The sequence below is a fragment of the Aotus nancymaae genome, unplaced genomic scaffold (genome assembly GCF_030222135.1).
Source record: "Aotus nancymaae isolate 86718 unplaced genomic scaffold, 86718_ANA_hifiasm-v0.15.2.pri h1tg000072l, whole genome shotgun sequence".
Lineage (NCBI taxonomy): Eukaryota > Metazoa > Chordata > Mammalia > Primates > Aotidae > Aotus > Aotus nancymaae.
This window is the reverse complement of record NW_026988487.1, coordinates 13,303,601-13,330,650: the sequence shown is the minus strand read 5'-3', so window position 1 is coordinate 13,330,650 and position 27,050 is coordinate 13,303,601. Positions and strand designations below refer to the sequence as shown.

Here is a 27,050-nt window from a genome sequence, read left to right as displayed (position 1 = left end):
TTTTAGTAGAGACGTGGTTTCACTATGTTGGCCAGGCTGGTCTACAACTCCTGATCTCAGGTGACCCACCCACCTCAGCCTCCCAAAGTACTGAGATTACAGGCATGAGCTACTGCACCTGGCCTTTTAATCATGATTTTAGAGTATATTTGTTCTACTTACAAAAAAAAAAAAAAAAAAAAAAAGAGTTATCTGTTGCCTCAGGCAGGTCCCTCAGGAGGTATCCAGAAGAAGGCGCTGTTATCACAGGAGATGTCAGCTCCACGTATGTCACTGCCCGGAAGACCTTCCAGCGGGACAAGGTGCGGAGGTGGAGGACAGTGATGCGGGTGAGCCTGACGCTGCACAGGCCTAGGCTAGGGAGTGTGTCTTGGTTAACAAAAAAGCTTATCAAGGAAAAAAATAATACAAATTTTAAAGATAGGAAAAAGCTTATAAAAATTCAAAGTAAAATGTTTTTGTACAGCTGTACAATGTGTTTATATTCTGAGCTAAGTGTTATTACAAGAGTCTAAGAGTCAAAAAAAAAGCTTAAGATTATAATGTAAAAAAGTTGTGAGCTAAAGTTAATTACTGAAGAAAATATTTTAAAATAAATTTCACGTAGCCTAAGTGTGTTGTGTTTATAAAGTCTACAATAGTGTACAAGAATTCCTGGAGAGAGTGAAGCCTCCATGCAAGGGACATGAAGCGCAGTCTGGGGACATCAGGGAAAGTAGCAAGGGTCTGGCTAATAGTGCACAAAGAACTTTCTCTGCGGCTGCCATGTTTCAAACACACCCTTCCTTTTTCAAAAACCCAAACTGGGAGGTTTAGCAAAAGGCACAGTTTCAGAGCATAATAAAGACAGACCAGAATGGGAGAGGAGGTCAATAAATGCCAGGAATTCCTATACACTATTGTCGACTTTATAAACACACCATTCACTCACTGACTCACCCACAGCAGCTTCTAGTCCCCTACAAACAAATAACATTTTATTTATTTAGTTAGTTAGAGACAGTCTTGCTCTGCCGCCTGGGCCGGAGTGCAGTGGTGCAATCTCAGCTCACTGCAACCTTCACCACCCGGGTTCAAGCGTTTCTCGTGCCTCAGCCTCCTGAGTAGCTGGGACTTCAGGTGTGAGCCACCACACCTGGCTAATTTTTGTATTTTTAGTACAGATGGAGTTTCGCCATGTTGGCTAGGCTGGTCTTGAACTCCTGGCCTTAAGTGATCTGACTACCTTGGCCCCCCAACGTGCTGGAATTACAGGCATGAGCCACTGTGCCCAGCCCTATTTTTAATATTTTATGCTGTATTTTTACTGTAGTTTTTCTGTGTTCAGATGTTTAGATACACAAGTATTTAGCATTGTGCTACAATTGCCTATAATATTCAGTACAGTCATATGCTGCATAGGTTTGCAGCCTAGAAACAATAGGCTACAGCCACTCCTAGGCGTGTGGAGGACTGTACCATCTAGGTTTGTATAAGCACACTTTATGATGCTCATTTAACAGTGAAATCGTCAAATGCATCTCTCAGAATGTTTCCCTGTCGTGAAGCAGCACGTGACTATCATCTTTTCCCAGGTTCACCCCTCAAGATCAAGTGCAATGCCCCTGCGCAGCACAGAGCAGGGGACAATGGGAGGAATTCCTTCTCCAGCTGAACCACCGGGCCAGCGGGGTGGGCAGTGGGGGTTGGGGAGGGTTGACCTGTTGGTGCCACCATGACCAAAGAGATAGGATCTTGGAGAGAGTGAAGCCTCTGTGCAAGGGACAATGAAGCCCAGTCTGAGGACATCAGGAAAAGCAGCAAGGGTCTGGCTAATAGTGCAAAAAGAACTTTCTCTGCAGCTGCCGTGTTTCAAACACACCCTTCCTTTTACAAAAACCCAAACTGGAAGGTTTAGCAAAAGGCACAGTTTCAGAGCATAAGAAAGACAGAGAAGAATGGGAGAGGCAGTTAATCAAACAGGCCATCGCTCAAGGCAGGGAGGGGAGGGGCATGCCAGGACAAGGTGTGAATGTCAGGAGATACCCAGCCATGTGCTTACTGAGGTGAAGGACAGGCAAAGAGAAGGATTCCTACAAGAGTTCGGTCTCTCACCATCCCCCAAAAGAAGTCCTAGGAGAAGCTGCCTGGTCCCATGATGGCTGGGTATGCCTCCAGGTGGGGCTCCCCTGGCACAGGGAGAGTTGTGACTGTCCTCATGGACCTAGGGCTCCAGAGGTCAGAGACAGGGGCCTGGCCTAGACTCTACCAGCTGGAGACAGCCGGTGGCTGGGTCTGGAGCAAACAGGAGTGTCACAGCCATCCTCCTTCCTCTGGGACTGCAAACTGCAGTAAACTGAAGGCTGAGACTGACTCTGAGGAGCTGCCAGAGAGGCCGAGGCAGCAGCTCGGTCCCAAATTGGACAGGTGGGTTTCCCTCTGCTGCTTGGAGAGGCAGACACCCCAGGCCCAGCCAGCAGCTGAGGGCAGGAGAGGCTAGAATCCTGATCCCTCCCCACAGACACCAGGCAGCTTGCTGGGGTGGAGCTGGAGGTCAGCTCTGGCTCACGTATACTGTGCTCTAAATTCCTGTGGGATTCAGTGTCCTCTCCACACAATGGGAACCACCTAATTCCAACTTTACACAGTCTCCTATCTTATGGAAAAAGAACAAGAGGTCTCCTTGAAGGAACTGACCCAGATCACGAGTGGGAAACAGCAGGGCCCCAGATTCCCTCTCTGAGGCCTTCCAGCTCCCTGCGTTGCCACCCATGCCTCCTGGGAGCTCAGAAACCAGTCCCGAGAAAGTGAGCACTGCTCAGGAGAGGACACCCCACGAAGAGGAGGGCAGCGGGGGGATTGTTATGTCAGATGGACTTGGGTTTGATCTCTACTCTGCCACTTACAGGCTGTACAACTCACGGCAAGCCCCTCCCTCTCTCTGAACCTCACAGTTCCCATCTCTAAATCAACAGCATCAACCTCAGAGCTATTATGCTTGGGGCGCCTGGCAAGCGCTCCATAAACGTCTGGCCAATGTCAGACCTTGAACCTGCGGACCTTGGGTCTGCTGAGAAGGGGATCTGACCACACCCCTAAGAACCCAGAAAAGCCTGGAGATGTGGTACCTGGGAAGTTGAACCTGCTGTCCCGTTGGCCAGGTGAGGGGTTGGGGGGCGTGGTGGCACTGGATGGGTTGGATGATGTCGGGAAGGGCGCTGGCGAGGAGGGTGTGGAGGAGGTGGTAGAGGAAGGGTTGCTGCTGGAGTCCAGGTGATTCATGGCCGGAGGGTGCTCCTGCAGGACCAGAGACGTTGGGAGTGGCAGGGCTGTCGCTGCCCCACCTGCCTCCCACCAGCCACACCCTCCCTGCCCCATCTGGAAAGGAAGCGGTCAGCCCAGGGAATCCTCAGGGTCTGACGTTTTATGCATCTAATTGAGGAAGGGCAGCACACAGAGGTCCTCGCCTCAGTGCCCACTCCCCAGGGGGCTCCTGCTCATCTTTGTTTTCAGCCCAAGCACACTCTCTTCCCAGAAGCCTTTCCTGCACCCTGGCTGGGACCATGCTCCTCCTCTCCATCCTGGCACAGTGCCCAGCAGTTTTTCATCCAGGCACTGTGTCTACCGCAGACATCCATGGGCGCTTTCCTGACCAAAGTCTCCCCCACTGCCTTGTGTGTTCCAGGAGGCCAGGGTGCTCGCCACACACCCAGTGCCTGGCTCTGAGCTGGGCACACAGTGGGGTTTTATAATGAATTAAGTTCAGGCTCTGATAAATGTTATGTCATGTCTGCTAGCACCAGGCGCTCTGCTAGAAGCAGGGAGGCCAATGATGAGTGAGAAACATACAGTCCTTTTCTTTGGAAACCTGGCTGAATCAAAGGCACTGGCAAGTCTTAGAGTCAAACTACAAAACCCTGAAAGAGGTGATGGCTTGGGCTGGTGCGGTCTGCCATTTTGGAGGGGTGAGAATTCTGAAGCTGGAAAGAACTTTCTAGAAGATGACCACAGGAGTTGGTTTGCCAGGACAGGCCTGGTTCACTCATGTTGTACATGTCATCCCTTCCACACTCAAAGCAAGCATGGTTCCCCCTGCTAATGGATCGCATCCACTGGTGCCTGCCATGGGAAACACAGGTTTGGTGGCCAGTGAGACGCCTTTAGGAGGCCCTCGGACACAACATAGAGGACGCTGAGCCAGGAAGGAGGATGCTCTGTTCCCTGTCTTGTTCTGCCTGAGAGAAGGCCTCAGCCTGAGCTGCTATGTCTTTAACACCTCTCCAACACCGGCTCATCGCCCATTCAACAGAGTGAGCTTCAAGCTCCAAGCCTTAAGCAAGTGTGATATCAAGATGAAGCTTAATAACTTTTTGGTTTTAATTGTGCTTGCTTTAATGATTACCTTCTATCTGGAGTGATCATGGTTTTTCCAATTATGATAGTGATGATTACATAAAAATGAGTCTTATAAGTAAATATTAGCCCTGGTGGTACCTGGTTAAGACAGAAACCATAAAGATGGTTTGCAGCTTGATGAAGTTTGGGCAGTACTGATTCTGGTGTCAACTCACACCAGATGCCACCATGGCTCCACTGCAGAGCTCAGGGGAGCCAGGCCCAAGGAAGCCAAGGGCTTTGCCCAGGGTCATGGGAGATGGGCGTGGCAGGAGCCCGGCTCTGGGATGCCTTCTGGCCATGGCTCCCCAGCCACAGCACACAGAACACCTCTGAGAATGGCACCAGCATCTCACAGCTCCGGGCAAGAGCCTGTGAGAGCAGGTGCCAGAGAGCCCTGGGGCAGGGAGGGCTGCTGTACCAGAAATGGGAAAAGGCGGGATAAAGGGAGAAAGTGGGGGGCAGGGAGACAGGCCGAAGCTCCAGCTTCTCTCTGTGACCAAGAAGAAAGAGCACCGGGCTTGGAGGCAGACAGACTGGAATTCTCAGGCAGCTTCCAGCACCGCTTAGCTGAGTGACTGCAGGCAACTTCCTCCACCTCTCTGAGCTTCTATTTCTTCAACCACAAAATGAAAACATTAACACCTCTGCCAGAGGGTTACTGCACAGATCAGCAGCATCGCAAAGGTGGGAGTGTGTGGTACACAGCAGGTGACTCATACATGCTTGTTCCACATTCTTTTGCAGACCAGCTAGCTAGGACCACCCAGAAGTCTGAGTCCCAGCAAGGTCAAAGGACCAACAGAGAGAGGGCTCCAGGGGGATTCTGTGTTAGGATCTGACCTCTCAGCACCATGTGTGGCCTCTAGTGAGAACTCAGTAATGGTTAGCTTATGTCATCATAGTGACCTTAAATGGGATCTTGGAGGGCCACTGCTCTCAGAGATGAGAGGCTTTTGGCACCACCATATGGGCTTAGAAGCTGAGCAGGTGCACATAGGAGGGGCTCATGGGGGAAGTGAGACAGAGAGAGAGTCGAGCTGTGAGGAGGGCTGAGGGGGGGTGTCCGGGTGGGTGGAGATGCAGGGGTGAACATGACGGGGTAGGGGGTTGTGCAGGCCCCACGGGGATGGGGGGCATGCTTGGCATAGCTGGAGAGGAGAGGCAGGGGCAACGATGATGTTGTTGGCATGGGGGTGGGGGGTGCTGTGTTCCTGCTGAGGAGCTGATCCAGTGTGTAACGGGCTGGAAAGTAGTAACTAGTGGATGGTATGGTACTGCTCCCTACAAGTTCATGAACATTTTCTCTTCACCCTTCAAACACCTGTGAATGAAGCATTAGTAACCCCAACTTACAAAGCAGAAAGTGAGGCTCAGAGAGGTCAAGTGGCTCACTCAAGGTCATGGAAGCAGGAGAGGAGTTGGGACTTGGAGCCAGGGCTGGGCAGCTGCTGTGGTCTGAATGACTGTGCACCCCCACTGCTCACAGGCTGAAACCCTAGCGCCCAAGGAGGTGGTACTGGGAGCTGGGTAACTGGGTCATCAGGGCAGAGCCCTCAGGAATGGGGACCGGTGCCCTTATGAAAGGGCCTGAGGGAGCTTGCTGGACCCCTCCACCACGGCAGGGGGAGGGATGCGGCACGGTGACATCTGTGAGGTGGGCCTTCCCAAGCCATCGAGTCTGCTGGCACCTTGATCTTGAACTTCCCAGCCTCCAGAACCGGGAAAAACAAAGTTCTGTTGCTTCTAAGCCACGCAGTCTAGGCTATTTTGTTATGGTAGCCTGAACAGAGTAAGAAAGGACCCTATCATCTTTCCCCACTGCCTCCCCATTCGGGGTGGGAAGCCACCACCAGAGGGAAACGAGAGACAGGAGAGACGACAGGTGCAGGCTGGTGGAGACTGTCAGGCCTGGGGCAGCTGGCCCTCTTGTTTGACTATAAGAGGTGGCTCTGGCCCCTCCAAGAGCAGCCTCTGAAGCTGTACCTTCAGGGTCCTCAGTGTGAATTGGCCGTATCACTTGTCTCTCTCTCCTGGCCTGAGCCACTGAAAGCCAGTTATAGCCACAGAGCAGCTGGGCACACGTTCCTCATCAGGGAGGCATATGCTAAGCCCCTGGTCTGGGGCTGCAGGTAAAACACACTTAAAAATATATAGCCAAGGTGAGCGCAGTGGCTCACACCTGTAATCCCAGCACTTTGGGAGGCCGAGGCGGGTAGATCACCTGAGATCGGGAGTTCGAGACCAGTCTGGCCAACATGGAGAAACCCCATCTCTACTAAAAATACAAAAAAAAAATTAGCCAGGCGTGGTGGTGCATGCCTGTAATCTCAGCTACTCGGGAGACTGAGGCAGGAGAATTGCTTGAACCCGGGAGGTGGAGGTTGCAGTGAGCTGAGATCACGCCACTGCACTCTAGCCACAGCAATGAGTGAAACTCTGTCTCAAAAAAAAAAAAAAAAAAACACAGCCAAACCTACAGCAGCCTGCAGCTGGCCAGGATGGGAGCTGCTGTCAGAAGCCATCAGCACTGGCACCTCCCAGACACAAGGGATACCTGTGCATAGGGGTCCATGACAGGTTTGCCGACCCTCCTGGGGGACACAGGCTTTGTGGACTCTTTCTAGCTGCAGAGGACACCCGTGTGCCTCAGCAGAGAAGCCTTATGTGGCTATGGAGGGAAACGCGCTCTTGGTATTACTTTTGGGTGCATTCCTGTGAGAGCAGCAGAGCGTTGTTCAGTGGTGGCCACGGCAATCGCTTTAATGAACAACTGGAGGTATACCTGCCGCACTGTGACTAAGGGCCCCAGGCTTTTGGGGTGGGCGGCTGCCGAGGCTCCCACTCTAGGTTTGTCTCTTGCTCTCGGGGAATGCTGTGCTATTTTCTCATCTATGAAATGGATCAGCATGTGCCCTTAAGAACTACTGTGGGGCTCAAATGAAACAGCAAGGGAAGAAACTCCCGGTACACACTAAGCACACAGGAAGTATTAGCTCAAACGAGAAGGGGCTGGGAATCACGGCTGCACCACAACTTGATAGAAAAGGGAAGCCTCCTGATGGCTCAAGGTATGATCCCCAAGGCCACCCTCTGGCCATGAATCTGGGACTGGGGTGTCATGTCCCACTTTCCCACTGTGTCTCTGAGGCAGGGGCACTTTATAGGAAGGAAGTCCAGTGGCGAACGGGGTCCTCCCCAGCATTACCCAGCGTACCTTCTTTGTCAGTGCTTTGGGGAGGGTTCCAAAGTGGGGTTCGGCTGCTCTGTCCACCGGGTTGTTGATGTCCGAGGGGACAGATTCTGTCCTCCGAAGCCGAGTTACTGTTTGAAGAGAGGGAAAACCCATCACCAGGTCAAGCTAAAGAAAGATTCACCCCAAATCCAGAAGGCAGAGGAGAGGAAGGCAGCAAACTCACGTGGCAGGAAGGATATTCTACAGGCAGGAGCTTCTTTGGTGCATTTGTTGTGACACTTCAACCTAGTAAAGAAGGGGAGGTTAGGGTGCAGGGCACCACGTGGGGGGCTCGGGCACACAGGGGCAGCTCTGTGTAGCATTCACCCAGGACTGTCTCCATTTCCACAAACTTTTCAACAAATGTTAGCTCGAAAGTAGAGAACACCGTGATATTAATAGTAATAGCAGCTGCTACACTGAGCTGCTATGCTGAGCATTTACCACGTTCTGCTGCCATCTACCCATCCTCACGGCAAAGCGGGTCTCATGGTGCCCACTTTGACTTGCCCAGGTCACCTATCTATTTGTCTTTTGTAAAGAGGAGACCTTCTACCCATATTGAAAAAGCTCAAGACAAACTTGAACTTGCAAAAAAAAAAAAAGGAAGAACTGGTGTGGTGGCTCACACTTGTAATCCCAGCACTTTCAGAGGCTGAGGCAGGCGGATCACAAGGTCAGGAGTTCAAGACCAGTCTGATCAACATGGTGAAACTCCACCTCTACTAAAAATACAAAAATTAGCTGAGCATGGTGGCACACTCTTGCAATTCCAGCTACTCAGGAGGCCAAGGCAGCAGAATTGCTTGAACCCGGGAGGCGGAAGTTGCAGTGAGCCAAGATTACGCCACTACACTTCCAGCCTGGGTGACAGAGTGAGACTCCATCTCAAAAAAAAAAAAAAGAAAAAGATGAATTGGACCGAGAATGTTTGCTTTACCAAAGGATCCCAGGGACCCAAAGGGCAGCCCCTCCTGCTACATTTGTGCAATGGACCATGCGGTCTGAGGGTCAGTACCAGGTGGTCCTGTCTGCTGCACTGAGTCAGATTTCTCACTAATGGGCTGGGGGTGTCCTGTCCACCTCATACTACATCACAGGACAGCCTTGGGTTCAGAGGTCATCCTGTGCTCTCCAGAGGAAAGACATTATTTGAATGGGAGCTGGAGGTCCCTAATGTAAAGCCAAGTGGCAGGAGCCACAGGAGAACCAGACCAGAGAGAAAACTCGGCATCTTCCTAGAGGTCAGGAGAGTTACTGGGAAAATAACAGGTCCAACTGATATGCACAAGACCGACCACCTACAGTCTGACTGGAGCCCAGATGCAATCACACACACTAGCTCAGGTTCTCAGAGCTATCCCCACCGCTCTGATGGAGATATTCAAAATCAGGCCCAGAAAGGGCAAGTGTCTTGCCCCAGGTCACACAGCAATCCATGGGCAGAGTGGGCTGGGCACCAAGTCCCCAACGCCACCCTGCATCAGGTGAGGACAGCCGGACAGCAGAGGACACACTCTGCTCACCCCACACTGTTCCCTATCCTTGCCCTTCCTTCCCACCAGAAACCACAAAGCATGAGAAAATAAAGCTGGACTTGTATAGAACCTACCTCTGCTCACTCTCCCCTTCTGCAAGCTAACTCCTTGTTTTTACCATCACCTGTCTCCCACCTCTCGAGGGCTATAAAATGTAAGGCTAAACTTCAGAGCTCCTTACAGGTCCCAGTACAGTCCTCACATTCCTCCGGGCCTTAGTACAAGACACTCCCGTGGCCTGGAATTCTCTCTCCCCATTGGTAGACCTTGTAAACTTCTATTCATCCTTCAAAGCCCACCTCAAGTATTCCCTTCTTCCAGGAGTAACTTGCTTAATTTTCCTGAAATTAAAGCCTGATTACTCCCTGGTGAGCTGAATAGGACTATGAATATCGAGTGTAGGGAAATGCGTTTGAACTCTGACTTGCTCCCCACACCCCCACCCGTCTGCCCATCACCTGCAATGCTTGCACTTCACTCCAAATATCATGCTCTTCTGGCACACGTGGCAGACCTGCGACAGCCAGGACTTGGTGGAGAACCTGCAGGGGTAGACACGGGCACATCCTCGCACCGGCTGGGAGGCCAAGGCCTAACCAAGAAGGGTTCCCATGGGGTTCCAGGGAAACTGGGAGTCTTGGCTCCATTCCAGAGTCCCATGGGCCCTCTCCCTCCCAGGGAGGACAGAGACACCCAGGGGCCATGTAGATTTCCCAGACGCAAAGTCATCATTGTCAACATACTGAATTTGGTGTGGTCATCGGAGAGTACTCATTTGGCAGCAGCAATCAAGAGTCCAAGTGTGAATACCCTTTGACCCAACAGTTCTTGGGAATTCTTAGGAATTTACTCAACGCATAGGCCCACAAGTGTCGAAGGGTATATGGACAAGGTATGCCTGCAGCACGTAAGCAGCTTAAAGGCTGGAAATAACCTACACGTCCATTGAGAGGGGCTGACTAAAGTATGGTCTTTCCATCCAATGAACTCTATGCAGCAGGAAACTAAAACAAGGAAGCTGTTTCTGTGCAAATATGGAATGACCTCCAAGTCATATTGTCCAGTTAAAAAAGTAAGATACAATAGGACACGATCCCATTCACAGGCAGTTCAAGTATAGGAAAAAAAACTCAGCTACGACGCTAGAAGTGAATAGTAACCGCTGGGTGGTAGCAGCGCTGACGACGAAGAACTAAAGGTAACTTTCCGGGTGCTGGAATGTTCTCCATCTTTATGCAGACGGTATACACAGGTGTGTGTGTGCACAAATACGTACAAACACACACTTGCGCATTTTGCTCTATATAAATTGTGTCTCCATTTTTGAAAAAGCAAAGTATAGGATTGTATATAACATATGCAGTAGCTGAGTACAAAATAAAGGAGAACGCCTATAATCCCAGCACTCTGGGAGGCCAAGGCGGGTGGATCATGAGGTCAAGAGATTGAGACCATCCTGGCCAACATGGTGAAACCCTGTCCCTACTAAAAATACAAAAATTAGCTGGGCATGGTGGCACACTCTTGTAATTCCAGCTACTCAGGAGGCTGAGGCAGCAGAATTGCTTGAACCTGGGAGGCGGAGGTTGCAGTGAGCCGAGATTGCTTCACTGCACTCCAGCCTGGTGACAGAGTGAGACTCCATCTCAAAAATAAATAAATAGACACACAGATAGATAGATAGGAGAAAACACATGCACATATTTGTTTGTATAAAATATCTCTAGAAGACTACATAACACACAGCTAAGACTTCTTTACAGAGGGGATTGAGGAGTTGGGAACAAGAACAAAGGGGAGTTTTCCGTTGATGTTTCAGTGTATTTTCAATCCAAAATGTAGAACATTTAAAAAAACCACCAAAGATAGATTCGAAGAAGGATGGGGGCTGAGTGGGTGGTGTCCTCCAGAAAAAAAGTGCAAGGCTGGTCCATAGGGTGGGGAGGCCTAAGAGCAGAAAGAGCTCTTATTTTTGGAAAAATAGAATTTTTTTAAACATATTGTATGTCACAGTAACAACAGAATGAATGCCAACAGTATTTGGGAAGTAGTTTGTAACGCATTCACCAACACAAGCTCATTTCATTCTTATGCCCACGCCAGGGAGTGAGGCAGGTCCAGGATTCCTGTGCACAGGCAAGGAAACCAGCTCAGAGAGGTCAGGCAATGTTCCCAAGGTCACACAGTTGGGATGCCAGGGTCTGGATCCCAGTTCTCTGAACTCAGAGTTACAGAGCTTCTCTGTAAGAGATTCCACTGGTCCAGCAGAGGCCAAAGAAGGCCTTAAGTACAAGAGAAAGAGAACAGGCTCTGGGGGCAAACAACTGGGTTTGAATTCTGCCTTCAGCCTACTACCTGCTGTAAGATGCCTCAGACGCCTCTGCAAATAGGGTCAACCCCAAGCCTCACAGGATTTGGGGAAGATCACAGATACGCCATGAAAATGGAATGTAGCAGAGATCCATAAATGTTACTTCCTCCACCCAACAAAGATGGGAGCTTCTGGTGGCCAGGGACGCCCATCTGCATGGAGTGCCTTTTAAGGAGTCATGATCCGGCCTCCCCGAGATGCAACCAGGTCTGTGTAGGCTCCCACATGCACACGTGCTGTCTCCCTCACTGGGTTTTAATTACTTCTCACATCAACACTGGGGGTGAGGGGAGCGAGAAGCTTAGGGGTGGGGCCCCGGAATCTGGATTTTCAACAAGCTCCACAGGGGATCTGCTGTGTGAGTTTCAGGATGCACGTGACATCGCACTGGATGCAGGGAAAGCTCCTGCGACTCCTTCCCATGGCACTGACCCTATTTCTCCAGGGACCCGTGTCCTGAGAAAGGGGGAAAGTGCTTTCCCTAGCAGAGTGAGGAAGAGACCTGGGGAGGTGCAGGTAAGGGAGCTGCAAGTCCGTGTGTCCACCCTGGCAAGGCAAGGGCTCAGGTGAGTGCAGGGCCACGCCACGCAGAGGAGACGGACAGGCATGAGGCAAAGAGCTCACTGAGAAACAGTGACCAGAACTCCCAGCCCCATGTGGGTTCCAGCCCAGCTCTGTGCCCTACTCCCCCGCAGGCCTGCTGTGCCTACCTGTGTGTCACTGAGAGCCCGATATCCCTCCGTACCATCTGTGGGGATCCACGCGGGAGATCTGTGGGGAAAGAGGCCCGATGGGCAGGTTGAGGAACTCCATAGGCAACAGCTTGTGCCTGTGACCTCCTAGTTCAGAAACCACAGGCTGCAAGCGGTCGGCGGGGCGTGATGGTTTATCGCATAAGCATCTTTCCCTGTGACCTATGTCCATCAACACAGGAGCAGGCCAGGCTAGACCAGTGGCGTGGCGTGGTTCCCCTTGCCTCGATTGCTCCTGGCCTCTGCGGACAGCTTAGTCTGCTGCCCCTGTGATGTTTCCAGCTGAGGAGCAAGGCAGGCTGGAGAGGCAGAAAGCAAAGCTAGGGTGAGGCCAGAAGATTCCACACAGCCCAACCTCTCGCCACCTCTCCCTGACACACCACAGGCCACTGGGTGCAGGGGCTCAATTCTGGGTACTTCTTGGTAAAAGGCTGAAGCTGTTGACCTCAGGTGGAGGGCCAAGGCTAGTCAGCTGGTCCAGCGCCTTTCCAGGCAGAAGTCCCTGGAAGATATTCCTCTGGGAGAGGCCACTGCCAGGTCTGGGCAGACAGAGTGTGGGTGGGGTTTTGAGGATGAGGAGGGTGCTGAGAGGAGGGGTGCTCATCCCCAAGACCTCGCCCACACTCTGTCTGCCCAGCTTTATCACATTCTCCCATGGGCCAGCCCCACTCAGGCACGAGCCTGAGCCTCTGGGGACGTCTCAGACACCCTCCTTCTCTGCTCAGAGAAAGGGCATCTGCTTTGAGGTGCCACCCTGCTGGCCTTCCTGGAGGGCGCTCCCTCTCCCAACCTGGGCCTCCCCATCAGATCAGGCATCCCTAGCGCGGCAGACAAGCAGCTGGAAGCACTCTCCCCACCAACCTGCAGCCCCCACGTTCAACTCAGCGCCATGGGCTCCCAGAGCCAGTTCATGGGTGGGCTTCAGGGCTCCAGGAACCCTTAGTAGAATGCTGTAGGCTTTTCTCTGGAAGGAAGGTCTAGACTTTCTTCCAATCATCAAGGTGACCTGGGACCCAGAAAGGTCAGGCACACAGTGCTCGCGTGTGGCCATCTCATGTCCTCTGAGTCAGAAGGTCCCCCAGGGGCGGCCACTGCCCCCCTCAATCCCAAGTGCTGGTCTAACACACGGCTGGACTCATGAAATGCTGGTTCACTTAAGGCCAAGTATCACATAGCCAACCTCCATGAAAGGGTGTGCTGGACATACTGAGTCCTCTGATGGCAAGGACAGCTGGATAGGAGCAATCTTTCTCACCTGCAGCTTTCCCTTGCACCTCTGACATGAGGTTGACTTGTCCCAACTTCCTCCTGGGGCCCACCGCACCCAGCAGCAGCCAAGGCCACCAAAACACGCAGGGATGACCGGAGCGGTGGTTCACGCCTGTAATCCCAGCACTTTGGGAGGCCAAGGCAGGCGGATCACCTGAGATCAGGAGTTTGAGACCAGCCTGGCAAACATGGTGAAACCCCGACTCTACTAAAAATACAAAAATTAGCTGGGCATGGTGGTGCGAGCCTGTAGTCCCAGCTATTTGGGAGGCTGAGGCAGGAGAATTGCTTGAACCCAGGAGGCGGAGGTTGCGGTGAGCTGGGATCGTGCCACTGCACTTCAGCCTGGGTGACAGAATGAGATTCCATCTCAAAAGAAAAAACAAAACAAAAAAACACATGGAGCTCAAAGGGTTAGCTGTCAGCCTACAGAAAGATGGAACTTCAACCAGCTAGCCCCAGAAGCCACCTATGATCTTCTGTGGGCATGGGCAGTGAGGTAGTATATGTGCCAGGCACTGCCACCGTCTGACCTGTGTGGAGACACGGGCCCCGAAGGCCTAACAATCTCACTGCTCCAATCCCCACGTTGCCATGGCAAGTAGAGGATGACAGGGCTGGGGCTTCCTAGAGATGGGGGTGTTGAATGTTCCTCCAAGGTTCTGTGAAGAGCCCTGGGAGTTTCTGCCTGAGCACTGGGGGAGGGAAGCGTAGCTCCTTGCCCCTCCCCGGTCCCTCCCTGGGGTTCCTGCAGCCAGCTCCACGTTGGCATAGTCCCTGCCTGCTTGACCCCTCCTCATCCCCAAGACCCTGCCCACAGCTACGTGACTGTCCTTAGCCAGCTTGGGATAGTATAAAAATAAACTCCTATTTTGCTCAGGCAAAAACCAGACATCTCTGCATTTCCAGACAATTAAAAGCAGACTCCAGGGGCACAGCTGTCTCCCTCCACTCTGACTCATGAGCGAAGCCCCACAGCTCAGCCACGCGCAGGAACATGCTCCCAACCTGGAGGTTGGGGTGGGAAAGGGGGTCAAGGATTGCCCAGGTGTCCTCCCCTCCCAAAGGGGCATCTGCGCCTCTCATCTCTCGGGGCCTCATTCGGAGCTGCGCTGCATTTCTGCCTCCAGGAAGGTCCCTCTCCTGAAGAGTGGGGTCCCGAGACATCAGGTGGGGTTCTGGGGACAGCTAAAGTCCAGTGAATCCAGGCAGATGGCACCACCTTCCTGGGGCACTGCTTTACCGTGACAGCCCAGCAGGCCAGAGTCCTTGCTGGAGAGCCCCTGTGGGGAAAGGCAAGGTGGAGGTAGGGTGCTTCATGGGGCTGCCTGTGGGCAGAGTTCTCTGCTTCTTGGAGAGCAGCCCCCAGCTGAGCTAAAGCCAGCCAGTCACTTTAAGGCCACCTGTCTTAGGGCTATTTCCTGAGGCGGTCACCAGCACCTGTGCTTCTGGACTATGGAGAGGCTGAACGGGCTAAGATGGGGGTCAAAGAGGTCCGCCCCCGATGAGGACAGCAATGCACACACGACTCCTGGGTGGCAGAGGGGATGGAAATGAATCTCTCTTACCAAACCTGGAGGAGACAAAAAGCAGAGAGGGAGATTACGTCACCATGCTAGCTCGGTGCGTTCCTAGAACATTACGCTTGGGCGGGAGAAGGCAAGAGGCTGGGACGCAGGACTCTGAGGCCTGGCTTGGGGCCAGCCTGGCTGAGTGACTGTGGGAACCCCTGCAATCTCTGTAGGGATATTTCCTCAATGGAAAGGGCTATCCCCAGGCCTCCCTAGGGGACATCAAAACTCAGTGCTGTGCACTTTAATACATCAGCTTACGTAAGCCTTGCCAGCAACCAAGCATGGGAATTAGAGTTCAGCCCATTTCATAGCCAAGGAAACTGAGCCTCAGGAGGCTCACTAGGTCATGAAGTGCTGGTTACTTAAGGCCAAGTACCACATAACCAACCTCCATGACAGGGTGTGCTGGAGGCAGGCTGACAGTGGGAGAGCCTGGCCCAGAGCCAGGCAGCAAAAAGGGTCAGTCAGCTGGAGAGACTGAGCCCAGAGGCTCATACCTATAATCCCAGCATTTTGGGATGTTGACGTGAGTGGATCACCTAGATCAGGAGTTCGAGACCAGCCTGGCCAACGTGATGAAACCCCATCTATATTAAAAATACAAAAATTAGCCGGGTGTGGTGGTGCATGCATGCCTGTAATCCCAGCTACTTGGGAGGCTAAGGCAGGAGAATAGCTCAAACCTGGGAGGCAGAGGTTGCAGTGAGCCAAGATTGCGCCACTGCACTCCAGCCTGGGCAGCAGAGCGAGATGTCTTCTCAGAAAGAAAAAAAAAGAACTATCAGTTGGCGAGGGTGTGACTGGACAGGAGGGCAGAGATAACAGCCATGCAGGGCATAGGTAGCCCCTGAAAGGAGAGCCAGGCAGGGACACACCCTGAGCTTCCCCCACATACCCTGCATACCCCAAGGAGCCTCCCCCCGGGGCTGCCGCTGCTCCAGAGAACACGTGGAGCTGGAGAAAGCAGAGCACTCAGTCTGTCCTCAGCAGTCACCAGAACAGTGAGGTGGCCTGAGTGTCACGTCAGTGCTGGTTCTGGTGGCTCTGCAGGGACTGGACTCAGAATCCCAGAGTCCGAGGCTCAGTCACTGGCTGGAGTTTGAGGCTAGTTGTGTCACCTGCCTGAGGTTCTATGCCTGCCACCTTCCAGCATGGGAATGAGACCAGAGCTTTCCTAATGCTCTTCTTGGGAGAAGACAGAAACAGAGGGACTGGGCTGAGCCTACTGTAAGGCCTCCTCTGACTGACCCATGTTTGTGTGGCTATGATCGCTGCATTCTGCAGCCCCTTCTGGGTGGGACCCAGGCTCCAGCAGGTCAGCCTGGATGGGAGGAGCAGGGTGGGTGACACCCAGATCTCTCCTCCTTGGGCGTCACACTCAAAACCATCAGTGCTGTCCAGGCTCCATCCCATAGAGGACCCAAACAGCAGGCACTGGCAGAGGGGATCAGGCCCATTCCAAAGACGACTGCAAGGCCCAAGACACACCAGGGCCCAAGGAAACCCCTAGAAAAGGGGTGCCTTTATCGTTTCTTGGCCTTTTGGCTAAGATCAAGTGTAGAAAAGGGGTGCCCTCTTGCTGAGGAGAGAAACCAGGTGTCCCACAATCCTCAGGGGTACACGAAGGTAAGAGGCATCCAAGGAAAACACTCCCTTTCTTTCTGTGCTGCCCACAAGAGCATATTGACAAGGCAATCTTTGTAATAAAAAGGACAATGATCGAATGTCCACCAAGAAGGGACAAGATAGATAAACTATACAATGGAATCATATGAACAAGTCAAAAAAAAGTGGGGTTTGAATAATTATAGACATACACAAAACTGCTAGCCTGATGGCTCCTGAAAGGGGAACGACATGACTGAATAAAAATGGCGGGGTAACTGCCAGTCAAAATCTGTTCCTCTGGCACCAGAAAAAAAAAAAATAATAATAATAACAATAAAAAAGAAACTATTGAGGTAAATAATTAACAATAAAAAATTCCTTTTATAAAGGTAAAAAAAAAAATGGTGGGGTAGAGTTTTCACCGTGTGCCCTGAGGAGTCAAAGAGCTGCTGCGCTGTGGACTGTGTGACTGTCTCACTTGTGTAAAACACATAGATGGAAAATGTTTTAAGTCAAAAAATAAACGAAAGAGTAAAATATTTCAAGATGTACTGACGTGATGTTCTCAGAGATACCAAGTGAAGCTGAAAAAACAAGTCACAGGACAGAGTAGATGGCGTGGTGCCTGACAGTCACTAGTGGTTTCAGTCAAATATTCCAGCTCTCCCCTCCTGGGCGTGTGGGCAAACAGCACTGCTTCACTCCCCTGTTCAGGCTGCGCCACAAACGGTGAGTGTAACTTCCAAGAAGGAGTGCTCCACTGCCGGGGCGTGACACCTGGGACTCACTTTCCCTCACCCCGTGGCCAGCATGTTGGTACTATCATTCCGGGCCCAGAAGGAGGCTTACCCATGATGGACAAGGTGGCATGAGCAAGAAACAAATCTTTGATCTTTTAAGACCTGGTGATTGGCCAGGTACGATGGCTCCCGCCTGTAATCCCAGCACTTTGGGAGGCCGAGGCGGGTGGATCACGAGGTCAGGAGATTGAGACCATCCTGGCTAATACGGTGAAACCCTGTCTCTACTAAAAATACAAAAAATGAGCCAGGCATGGTGGCATGTGCCTGTAATCCCAGCTACTCGGGAGGGTGAGGCAGGAGAATCACTTAAACCCAGGAGGCAGAGGTTGCAGTGAGCCCAGATCTTGCCACTGCACGCCAGTCTGGGTGACAGAGTGAGACGCTGTCTCAAAAAAAAAAAAAAAAAAGACCTGGTGATTTGGGGATGCATGGTATTTCCGTGTAACCAGCCTACCCTGACCCATACATGGCATCATGTCATGCACACGTGTACATAGAGAACCAAAATCTAGGAGAATGCAGCCCATACCGCTAAAGTGGTCTGAGGAATACACTGAAAGATGGGGGCACCTTTTGCTTTTGACTTTACACACTTCTATAGGGGTTGATTTTATTTGTCCTTCCATGTATCTTTATAATGAGAAAACCACAGAGGGCACTTTTGGTGGCTGCCAGGGGAGCACTCACCTCATTGAGGAGACCTCATCGATGCGGTTCCCCAGCTGAGACTCGTGGGACTTGCTCCGGGTGAGCGTGGGGAAGCTGGGCAGCAGCTGGAAGACCTTGCGGCTGGGTGGCGGGGGCGTCCGTGGTGGCTTCAGCTTGGTGTGCCGTCGCAGCTGGGGTGTGGTGGGCGGGGTGATGAAGCTGTGCAGGGCCCGGGGGGTCAGCCGGCCGCTGGCGTGTAGGGGGATACAGGTGTCCGAGAGGCCCTCACTGAAGCTGGTGGTGGGGGAGTCCGAGGCGGGAAGAGCTGACACGGAGATGGAGCGTGGGCCCTGGGCGCTGTTGCCTGCTCTGCCCAGCTGAGAGCTCCCCGGGGGCCAGGGCAGGCTGGCTGGTGAGAGGGTGTCCGTGGAAGGCCCTGAGCCACTTTCCCGCCGAGCATCTAACAAACTCCAACTCGAGTCCTCCTTGTGTTCCCCTCCTATGGACCAAGACGTGGAGTCACAGATGGTCAGGGCTGGAAGGCATTCACAGGGAGGATGGCTAGGGGCCAGAGAGGTTCAACACCTGGTGTGGGGCTACACTGTTTATTAAGAAAAGGCTTCAACTCCAACCTTTACCTGGTTTATGCAGGCCTCTCATGCACACGGGTTATTTGGCTTAGTGCAGATACTACCACAGGTTGACACCCCTAATCTGAAAATCCCAAATCCAAAACACTAAAACTTGAGGATTTCTGAGCACCGACATGACACTCACAGGAAATGGTCATGAGAGCATCTTGGATTTGGGGATTGGGAATGCTGACAGGTAGGCACACTGCAAAGGCTCCAAAATCTAAACAAATCCCAAATCCAAAACGCTCTGGTCCCAGGCATTTTGAATAAGGGATACTCAAAACCTGTATCTCTGTTTTATAGAGGATGAAGCACAGCCCAGAGAGGAACTGGTTTGGGCAGGGCTCTTACAGGCAGGTCTTGGGGGAGCAATCCAGGAAATCCACACCAAAAGTGGCTGACCTCAGAAAGCGAAGGGGTGGCCGATCTGTAAGAGTTAGGAAAGGGAAGCTGGGTGTGTGAAGGAAGAAAAAATTCCACTTTAACAAAATTCAAACACTAAGACAAGGGGCTGTTCTGAGCATCCAACAGCAAAGTGCCCTGGGGCTTGTGAGAAAAGATCCAGGAAGAAAGGGATCAACAGCCACTTCCTTCTGTACCAGCCTTTGAGTGACTGTGGGCTGCCCCACTGTGACCCTCTCTGCCTGAGGCCCGAGGCTTGTGTGGCTCTGTGGGGCTTGAGCTCCAGGGCACAGTCTGTGTAGCCATTCAAGCACATGATAGATGCTGGGTGGAAAGGCCTAAAAAAACCCATCTTTGTGAAGAGTTGAATGGGCGTGATAGGCACATAGCACAGTATGCTCTGTGCCAGTACAGAGATATGCAGGGGACTCTGCAGAGGAGCAGATCCTAAATCAGCTGTGGAGGGGGGAGGGATGTGCCAGGGAAGGCTTCCCGGAGGAAGGGGCACCTGGGTTGAGCCAGCTATGGAAGAAGGTAGAGAAGGAGCACCAGGCAGAGGGAACAGCATATGCGAAGGTGAAGGCATATGGCACCTTTTGTTCACTACAAAGAGTTCTGATTGCTGTCAGCGGTCACAACAAGCTGGGGAGACACAAGGGATGAAGTTGGAGGGGTCAGCCCAGCAGGGCCAGATCAGGAAGGGCCCTGAATGTTTTGCTAAGAACTTTAAATCTCATACTGAATCGTAATCCCAATGTCGGTGGTGGGGCCAGTGGGAGGTGACTGGATCCTGGGGGCAGTTTCTCATGGCTGTTTCAGCACCATCCTGTTGGTGCTGTTCTCGTGAGAGTGAGTTTAAAAGTGTGTAGCACCTCCCTGTCCCCTCTCGCTCTTGCTCCTGCCCTGTGGGACGCCTCACTTCCCCTTGCCATCCGCCATGCCTGAAAGCTTCCCGATGCCTCTCCAGAACCAGAAGCTGCCATGCGTCCTGTAGAGCCTGCAGAACCATTGAGCCAAGTAAACCTCTTTTTAAAATAAATTATCCAGTCCTGGAGATCACCAGGTCAGGAGTTCGAGACCAGCCTGGCCAACATGGCAAAACCCCATCTCTACTAAAAATGCAAAAATTAGCCAGGTGTGGTGGTTCTCACCAGTAGTTACAGCTACCTAGGAGGCTGAGCCATGAGAATCGCTTGAACCCGGGAGGTGGAGGTTGCAGTGAGCCAAGATCACACCTGAGTGACAGAGTGCATTTCCAGCTCATAAATAAATAAATAATAAGCAAGCCAGTCTCAGATATTTCTTTACAACCTTCGAGAAGTGACTGATGGATGCACCAGTGCTGCGCAAGCCTTGCCTCCCTCCACCCTCCTGCAATGCCTGTTCTTCTCCCCAGTGTACAGTGGAGGCCACTGAGACTCAGGGAGGCCACAGACACTGCCCAAGGCCAGACAGCTAAGAAAGTGGTGTGATGGGAATTGAAAATGTCAATCTCAGCACCACGCTCCCCACCCCTCCTACCCCCGCCCTGACGATGCTACTGATTCTCAATAGCCTACATCGTAACGGCTGTGGGATATAACAAGCTCCCTGTCATCAGAGGTGGTCAAGTCACTCATCAAGAATGGTGGGGTGGTGGGGAAGAATTAGCCTTCCTGATTTGTAAGTTTCTTTGTACATCCCATCCCCTCTTCAAACACCCTTCCTTCCACCTGACTGCAGGGACTTTCTATTCAGTGTCCAATGGACAGGAGCTGCTCAGTCCCTGTGCTCCCAGACCGCTTGCTCCTTATGCACTGCAGCCACGACTGACACTGTAGCTCACATATTGGCCTGTCGGAGGCACTGAATGGGTTTCTTGTTGAGCAGAAGAAGAAATGAATTTCATGAATCTATGAGCAAGCCTGCCACCAAAGGAAACAAGTCCCAAATTCACAAGTTGCCTATTTAATCACCACTGCTCTGGGCCCACACGAGGATGGCCAATGGGTCTTGACGTGCGCACCGACGCCGGCTGATTGACTGCCACTGGCTGCTTGAGAATGACACTAGAGTCGCTCAACAGAAGCATCTGCAGGTTAGTGATATCTGCAGGAATGCTCATCCCCTATTCACCAGCGCAGACAACCATCCTTCACTCACTCTTTTTTTGTGTGTGAGACACGGTCAGGCTCTGTTACCAAGGCTGGAGTGCAGTGGTATGATCTTGGTTCAACTGCAACCCTTATCTCCCAGGATCAAGCCATCCTCCCACCTCAGCTTCCTGAGTAGCTGGGACTACAGGCACACACAACCATACTTGACTAATTTTTCTATTTTTTGTAGAGACGGGGTTTTGCTAAGTTGCCCAGGCTGGTCTTAAACTCTTGAGCTCAAGCAACCAGCCTGCCTTGGCCTCCCAAATGCTGGGATTACAGGCCTGAGCCACCACGCCCAGCTGTTCACTCACCTTTCTTTAGATCAGAGATTACAAGGGAAATGACTTCAACATGTTCTATCCCCTCACAGGCCTTATACTGAAAAGAACACCTAATACACGCCAGGCTCTGGTCTAAGGACTTCACTTTAACTCATTTCCTCTTCACAATGACCCTGAGAGAAGTGGTGTTATCACCGCCATTTTACAAATGAGGAAACCAAAGCACAGTGAGGTGAAGTAACTTGCCAAGGTCCCATTGGTTCTAAGTGGCCAAGCACAGTGCTGGGCCCAGGCAGTCTGATTCCATAGCACAACCTTACTGTGACCAGACTGCCATCACTAAGACCCATGGGGCACAGTGAAGATGCTGTGATGCAGGATCTGACGGGATTGCTGGTACCCAGCAGATCCCAGCAGGTGTCTGTGAAGTGTGGCCAGCACCAGGCAGACGAAAGGTCTGGGTCCTGGACTGTGATGGGGCCAGGACTCTGCTGGGGATGCAGAGGCACCACAAGCTGAGACTAAATGAGAGAGAAGAAACCTAGAAAATGCCTCTTTTCAGGGGCCTCCTCTAGGGAGGAAAAAGCACCCTCTGAACAAGAAACCTGAGTTCAAAGCCCAGCTCTGCTCCAGGCCAGGTGTGGGGCCCCGGATGACTCATCCAACGCCTCCAGTGGTCAGAGAGGCCTCAGCTACAAAGTGAGCTTAACACCACCTCTTACAAGGGTGTAGCCACAATATGTGTGACACACATCTGGCACATAGGTGCATAAATTAGTGATCTCCCTCTTTTGGCATCAATGACAGTTGGACAGCAGCCTTCATCACTCAAATGGGTGACTACCACTTAACAGCTGACTCTTCCACAGTTTTTTAAAATCCAGGCATAAGGAGGAAGGAAAGAAGGGCTGACAAATTACCCCAAAGATCTCAGCTTGGGTGGCAAGCATGGGAACAAACCAATCGCCATTACAGCCTGAGGTTCAAATCCCGGCTCAGTCATCAACTGCTGTGTGCCCTTTCCCAAGCCCCTTCCCCTCTCTGGGCTCAGTCTCCTCCTGTAAAATGTGGGAATAAGAACGCCACACCTCTGCCATGTTTAATTTCAGCATCTGCTGGGAGACCTGGCATGGCAAGATTTTCTGAATTGAGTGCAACTTTCTACACTGTGCGGTGTACAGAGGACTTGATACAATGAGGCCAGAGAGGAAATTAAGCCTGATCCTCTCTGGGAAGAAAAAAACCAGGCAGAATATAAACCTTAGTGCCTTCCTTAAGCCTCAGGGAGCCGGAGGTAAGACAGGAGCCTCAGATAATTAAAAAGCAGGACTGATTCCATTCATGAGGCTGATTTTAATGCCTTATCTGTGTGGTAGTGGGAGCATTAAGTCAGGCATTTGAAGCTGTTTCCGAGGCAAGATTTAGAAAGCCTGTGAATAATTCCCAAGGACCTCGTGGCAAGGCCAGGATTACACACTTTGTCTGGGACAGCCACTTACACGCTCCCAGCTAACAAGCCATAGAGTTTCCCTAATTGCCCTTGGCTCAGGCCCACATCAGCGTGTGCCTTCTGAGCACAGAACTCAGCCAGCAATGGGGACAGGAGAAGGCAGGGAGCAGGCTGGGGATGGGCTGGGGGCTAGAATGTGGGAAGCTGGTGGAAGGTACACAGAGCCCTCCACAGAGAGGAAACTTCGCCAGGCCGGCCTGGCAGACAGGCCTGGGATTTCTAAGCATGGCTGAAGCCCCCTCAGGTTCAGCCTGGCCAGATCCACCAGGATCCGGAGCCCCGAGGACCCTGGGAGAGCTTCTCAGGAGGCTGTTACCATCCAACCCTGGCCTTTCCAGGCTGCCCCAGCAACCCTGGGCCACGCCTGCCCCACTCCATCCCCCACCACGGTGGAGGCCGCAGCCCCCAGGGCACCAGGCCAAGGGAGAGGGCGGCAGGCCCCACGTACCCAGGCCTGTCACTTTCCGCAGGCAGGTGAGGGCGTACTGCAGGCGGCCACACTCCTCCGCACTGGCCCCACAGCGCCGCAGCGTCTCCTTCACCCTGGCCTCGTTCATCTCCAGCAGGGCATCCAGCGTGAGCTCGCGGGGGATCTCCTGAGGGGACAGAGCGACAGGCAGAGAGGCGGTGAGCAGTCAGTGGCCCAGGAGCCCCTCAGCCTTAGGCCGGCCTCCCGCTGAGTGGCAGGAGCCAGCTGCTGGCTGGGCCAGCCTCTGACCAGAACCACCACGTGCTTGGGGACACAGGCAGAGCTCCCTGGCCCCCACCCTGCAGGCTCCCAGAGAAAGCAGCTGAAGCAGACTCGGTCGGGGGTGAGGGGAAGAAGTAAAGACCAGAAAGGTTTGGATAAGGACATGTGGCCCAGCTTGTCTCTTCTTACTCCTCTGCATAGAAAAAAACCCGGCAAATCATAACAACCTTTTAGAATGACAAGTATTTCAGATGAAGAAGGTCCTTTACGATTTTGTTGTATCTGAATCAGACAAGAGAGATTTCAAATCAAACTGGCTTAACAAAGGAAGGATTAAAAAAAAAAAACCTGGCCAAACACTGCAGAGGCACTTACTGCCTCCCCTGATTCTGTCAAAACTTTTCACTAGGCCCACTTGACAGCTAAAGAAAGACGCTCAGAGAAGTTATGTCACCTGCACCAGGTCACTGGGCCATAGGGGGAAGAAAGTAGCAGGCAGAATTTTACGGTGGTCCTGTGACCTTCAGTCCCAGCGTGGCTGCTGCTCATGTTACATTACAGCAGTCTCCCTCTTATCTGCATCTTCAGTTACCAGCAGCCAACCATGGCTTAGAACTACTACATGGAAAATGCCAGAAACATTCCAGAAACAAAAAATTTAGTTTTAAACTATGCACCATTCTGAGTAATGTGATGAAATCTCGCCCCATCCAGCTCCATCCCACCAGAGACGTGTATCATCCCTTTGTCCATGTTGTCTCCACTCCTGGCCTGTTAGTCGCTTGGTAGCCGCCTTGGTTATCAGATCAGCTGCCAGGACCTCTCCCCACGCAGGCACTTTATCATCTCACGTCATCACACGATGAGGAGTGACAACAGTAAAGTAAGACATGTTGAGAGAGAGGAGAGAGACCACATGCCTATAACTTTCATTCTAGCATATTGTTGTAACTGCTCTATTTGGTTATTGTTGATTATTGATATCTTACTGTGCCCAACTTATTAACTTTATCAGAGGTATGTATGTACAGGAAAAAACATAGTATATATAGGGATCAGTACTCTCCACGGTTTCAGGTATCACTGAGGGTCCTGGCACATATTCCCTGCAGCTAAGGGGGAACTACTATATACAGCAAAAGGGAAATTATCCGAGTAGGCTACATCCAAGCACAAGAGCCCTTTAAAAGCAAAGAGTTCTCTTGAGCTGGTAACAGAGAAGTCAGAGACTTGAAGCGTCACAAGGACTCAGCAGACTTTGAAGAAGGAGGGGAACGGGGGTGACCTCTGGGAGGAAGAGTGGCTCCTGGCTGACAGCCATTGAGGGAATGAGGACCTCAGACCTCCAGCCACAAGGAAATGGATTCCGCCAAAAACGTGAATGAACATGCAAGTGGATTCTTCCCCAGAGCTTCCAGGTAAGAGGAAGGCCTGGCGTACACCTAGACCTCAACCTGTGAGATCCCAAGTAGGGATGTAAGCAGAGCTCGCCTGGATTCCTCCACTCAGTCTTCTACCTAGAGAACTGTGAGCTCATAAGCAGGTGGTGTGTCAAGCTGCTACATTTGTTATTAAAGCAATGGAAAATACAAAGAGTGGATGTTTGAATCAAGGCCCAGCAGACTTCAAAAGTTGGCCCTTTCCTCTAATCAAGGAGGGAGGAAACCTCTCCAGCTCTGACTACTTTGAACCACATGATGCTGTCAGAGGCATTTGAACCAGTCATTCCATCTTGAATAGGGGCTGGGTAAAATGAGAGTGAGACCTGCTCGATGCATCCCCAGGAGGTCAGGCATTCTTAATCACAGGGTGAGACAGGAGGTCACAGATACCCGTCACAAAGACCCTGTGATAAAAAGGTAAAGAAGCCAGCCAAAACTCACCAAAACCAAGATGGCGACCACAGTGACCTCTGGTCTTCCTCACTGCTCATTATATGCTAATTATAATGCATTTGCATGCTAAAAGACACTCCCACCAGTGCCATGACAGTTTACAAATGCCATGGCAATGCCCAGAAGTTACCCTATATGGTCTAAAAGCAGGGGAGGGGTCCTCAGTTCCAGGAATTATCTGCCCCTTTCCTAGAAAATTCATGAATAATGTACCCCTTGTTTGGCATATGATCAAGAAATAACCATGAAAACAGCCACAGCAGTGCTCAGGGCAGCTCTGCCTACGGGGTTGCCATTCTTTTGCTTCTCTACATCACTAATAAACTTGCTTTCACTTTACTCTGTGGACTCACTCAGGATTCTTTTTTGTGCAAGACTCACGAACCCTCTTTTGGGATCTGGAACAGGACCCCTTTCCAGCAACTATAGCAAGCCTGGGACAAACATTAAAAAAAAACCAATGGGACATGCCTCTGGCCTCAAGTGGCCCACAGTCCAGTGGGAGGGGTGACAGACATTAAAACAGGTAATTGCCATGCAGTAAGATGTCCACTAGAACAGAGAGAGTTCAAAGAGCTATGGGACCAGATCAGACTTTTTTTTTTTTTTTTGCCTTTAACCCTTTCTATATTTTCCAGATTTTCTATAACAGAGAAGGCCAGATATTCCACATCAAATGACTTCTATAAAGCTCACAGTTCTTGAGAATCTAAGCTAATTTTCAATGATTTTTAGCAAGTTGTGTTTAATTTTATTTTTAAGGACTAATTTCATTGTCACTCTATTTGCATGCTATAATTCTTTGCCTCAAGTATCAAAACTAACCCTGATGAAGTCACTGGCTGGGTCCTGAGGGTAGGGGCCCGGCACATACCCCTCTCTCCCATAGCGTGGCTGGAGCTAGATGCCTGCCTTTGTTTTTCTGTTTTTGTTTTTTACTGTGCCCAAGATGCTTTTGTATCTTGTCAGTATATTCTTCAATCTCCAGGGCTGTAAGCAAGAATCATGTCACCATTTAGGAGGATTCACACCAAAATAAAACCGGAGGCATAACAGTACCAAGAAGCTCATCACTGGTTGGCCAGAACCCTGGTTACCTTCCAGAAGATAAAACTAAAGTGTCACAGGAAACCATCGACTAGAACGGCACCAGCTGGGGAGGCAGATTAGACCAATGGTGCCATGTAGGAGCTTCTATTCAATCAATGTCTGGCTTCATTTCCCTTAGCCTGTCTTCCATTGAAATGACGTTTGGTTATCTTTGCCCTCATTTCACTGTGAAGAGTACCTTGGCAATACTGTGAGGGCAAGCACAGAAGTGACCTT

The 27,050-nt window shown here is 51.5% G+C and overlaps 1 protein-coding gene across 2 annotated transcripts in view; it reads right to left on the bottom strand.

Moving 5' to 3' along the window:
* Positions 1–27,050, bottom strand: part of KSR1 (kinase suppressor of ras 1) — a 172,045-nt gene that overhangs the window by 26,316 nt on the left and 118,679 nt on the right. For both annotated transcript variants that reach the window (XM_012449403.3, XM_064367629.1), the window contains exons 3-10: positions 23,587–23,734; positions 18,212–18,671; positions 15,108–15,112; positions 12,229–12,289; positions 9,606–9,689; positions 7,794–7,855; positions 7,592–7,698; positions 3,108–3,276 (exon numbers count right to left, since the gene is read on the bottom strand). In XM_012449403.3, coding sequence (XP_012304826.2) covers positions 3,108–3,276; positions 7,592–7,698; positions 7,794–7,855; positions 9,606–9,689; positions 12,229–12,289; positions 15,108–15,112; positions 18,212–18,671; positions 23,587–23,734 — 1,096 coding nt within the window. The remainder of the gene's footprint in view (positions 1–3,107; positions 3,277–7,591; positions 7,699–7,793; positions 7,856–9,605; positions 9,690–12,228; positions 12,290–15,107; positions 15,113–18,211; positions 18,672–23,586; positions 23,735–27,050) is intronic.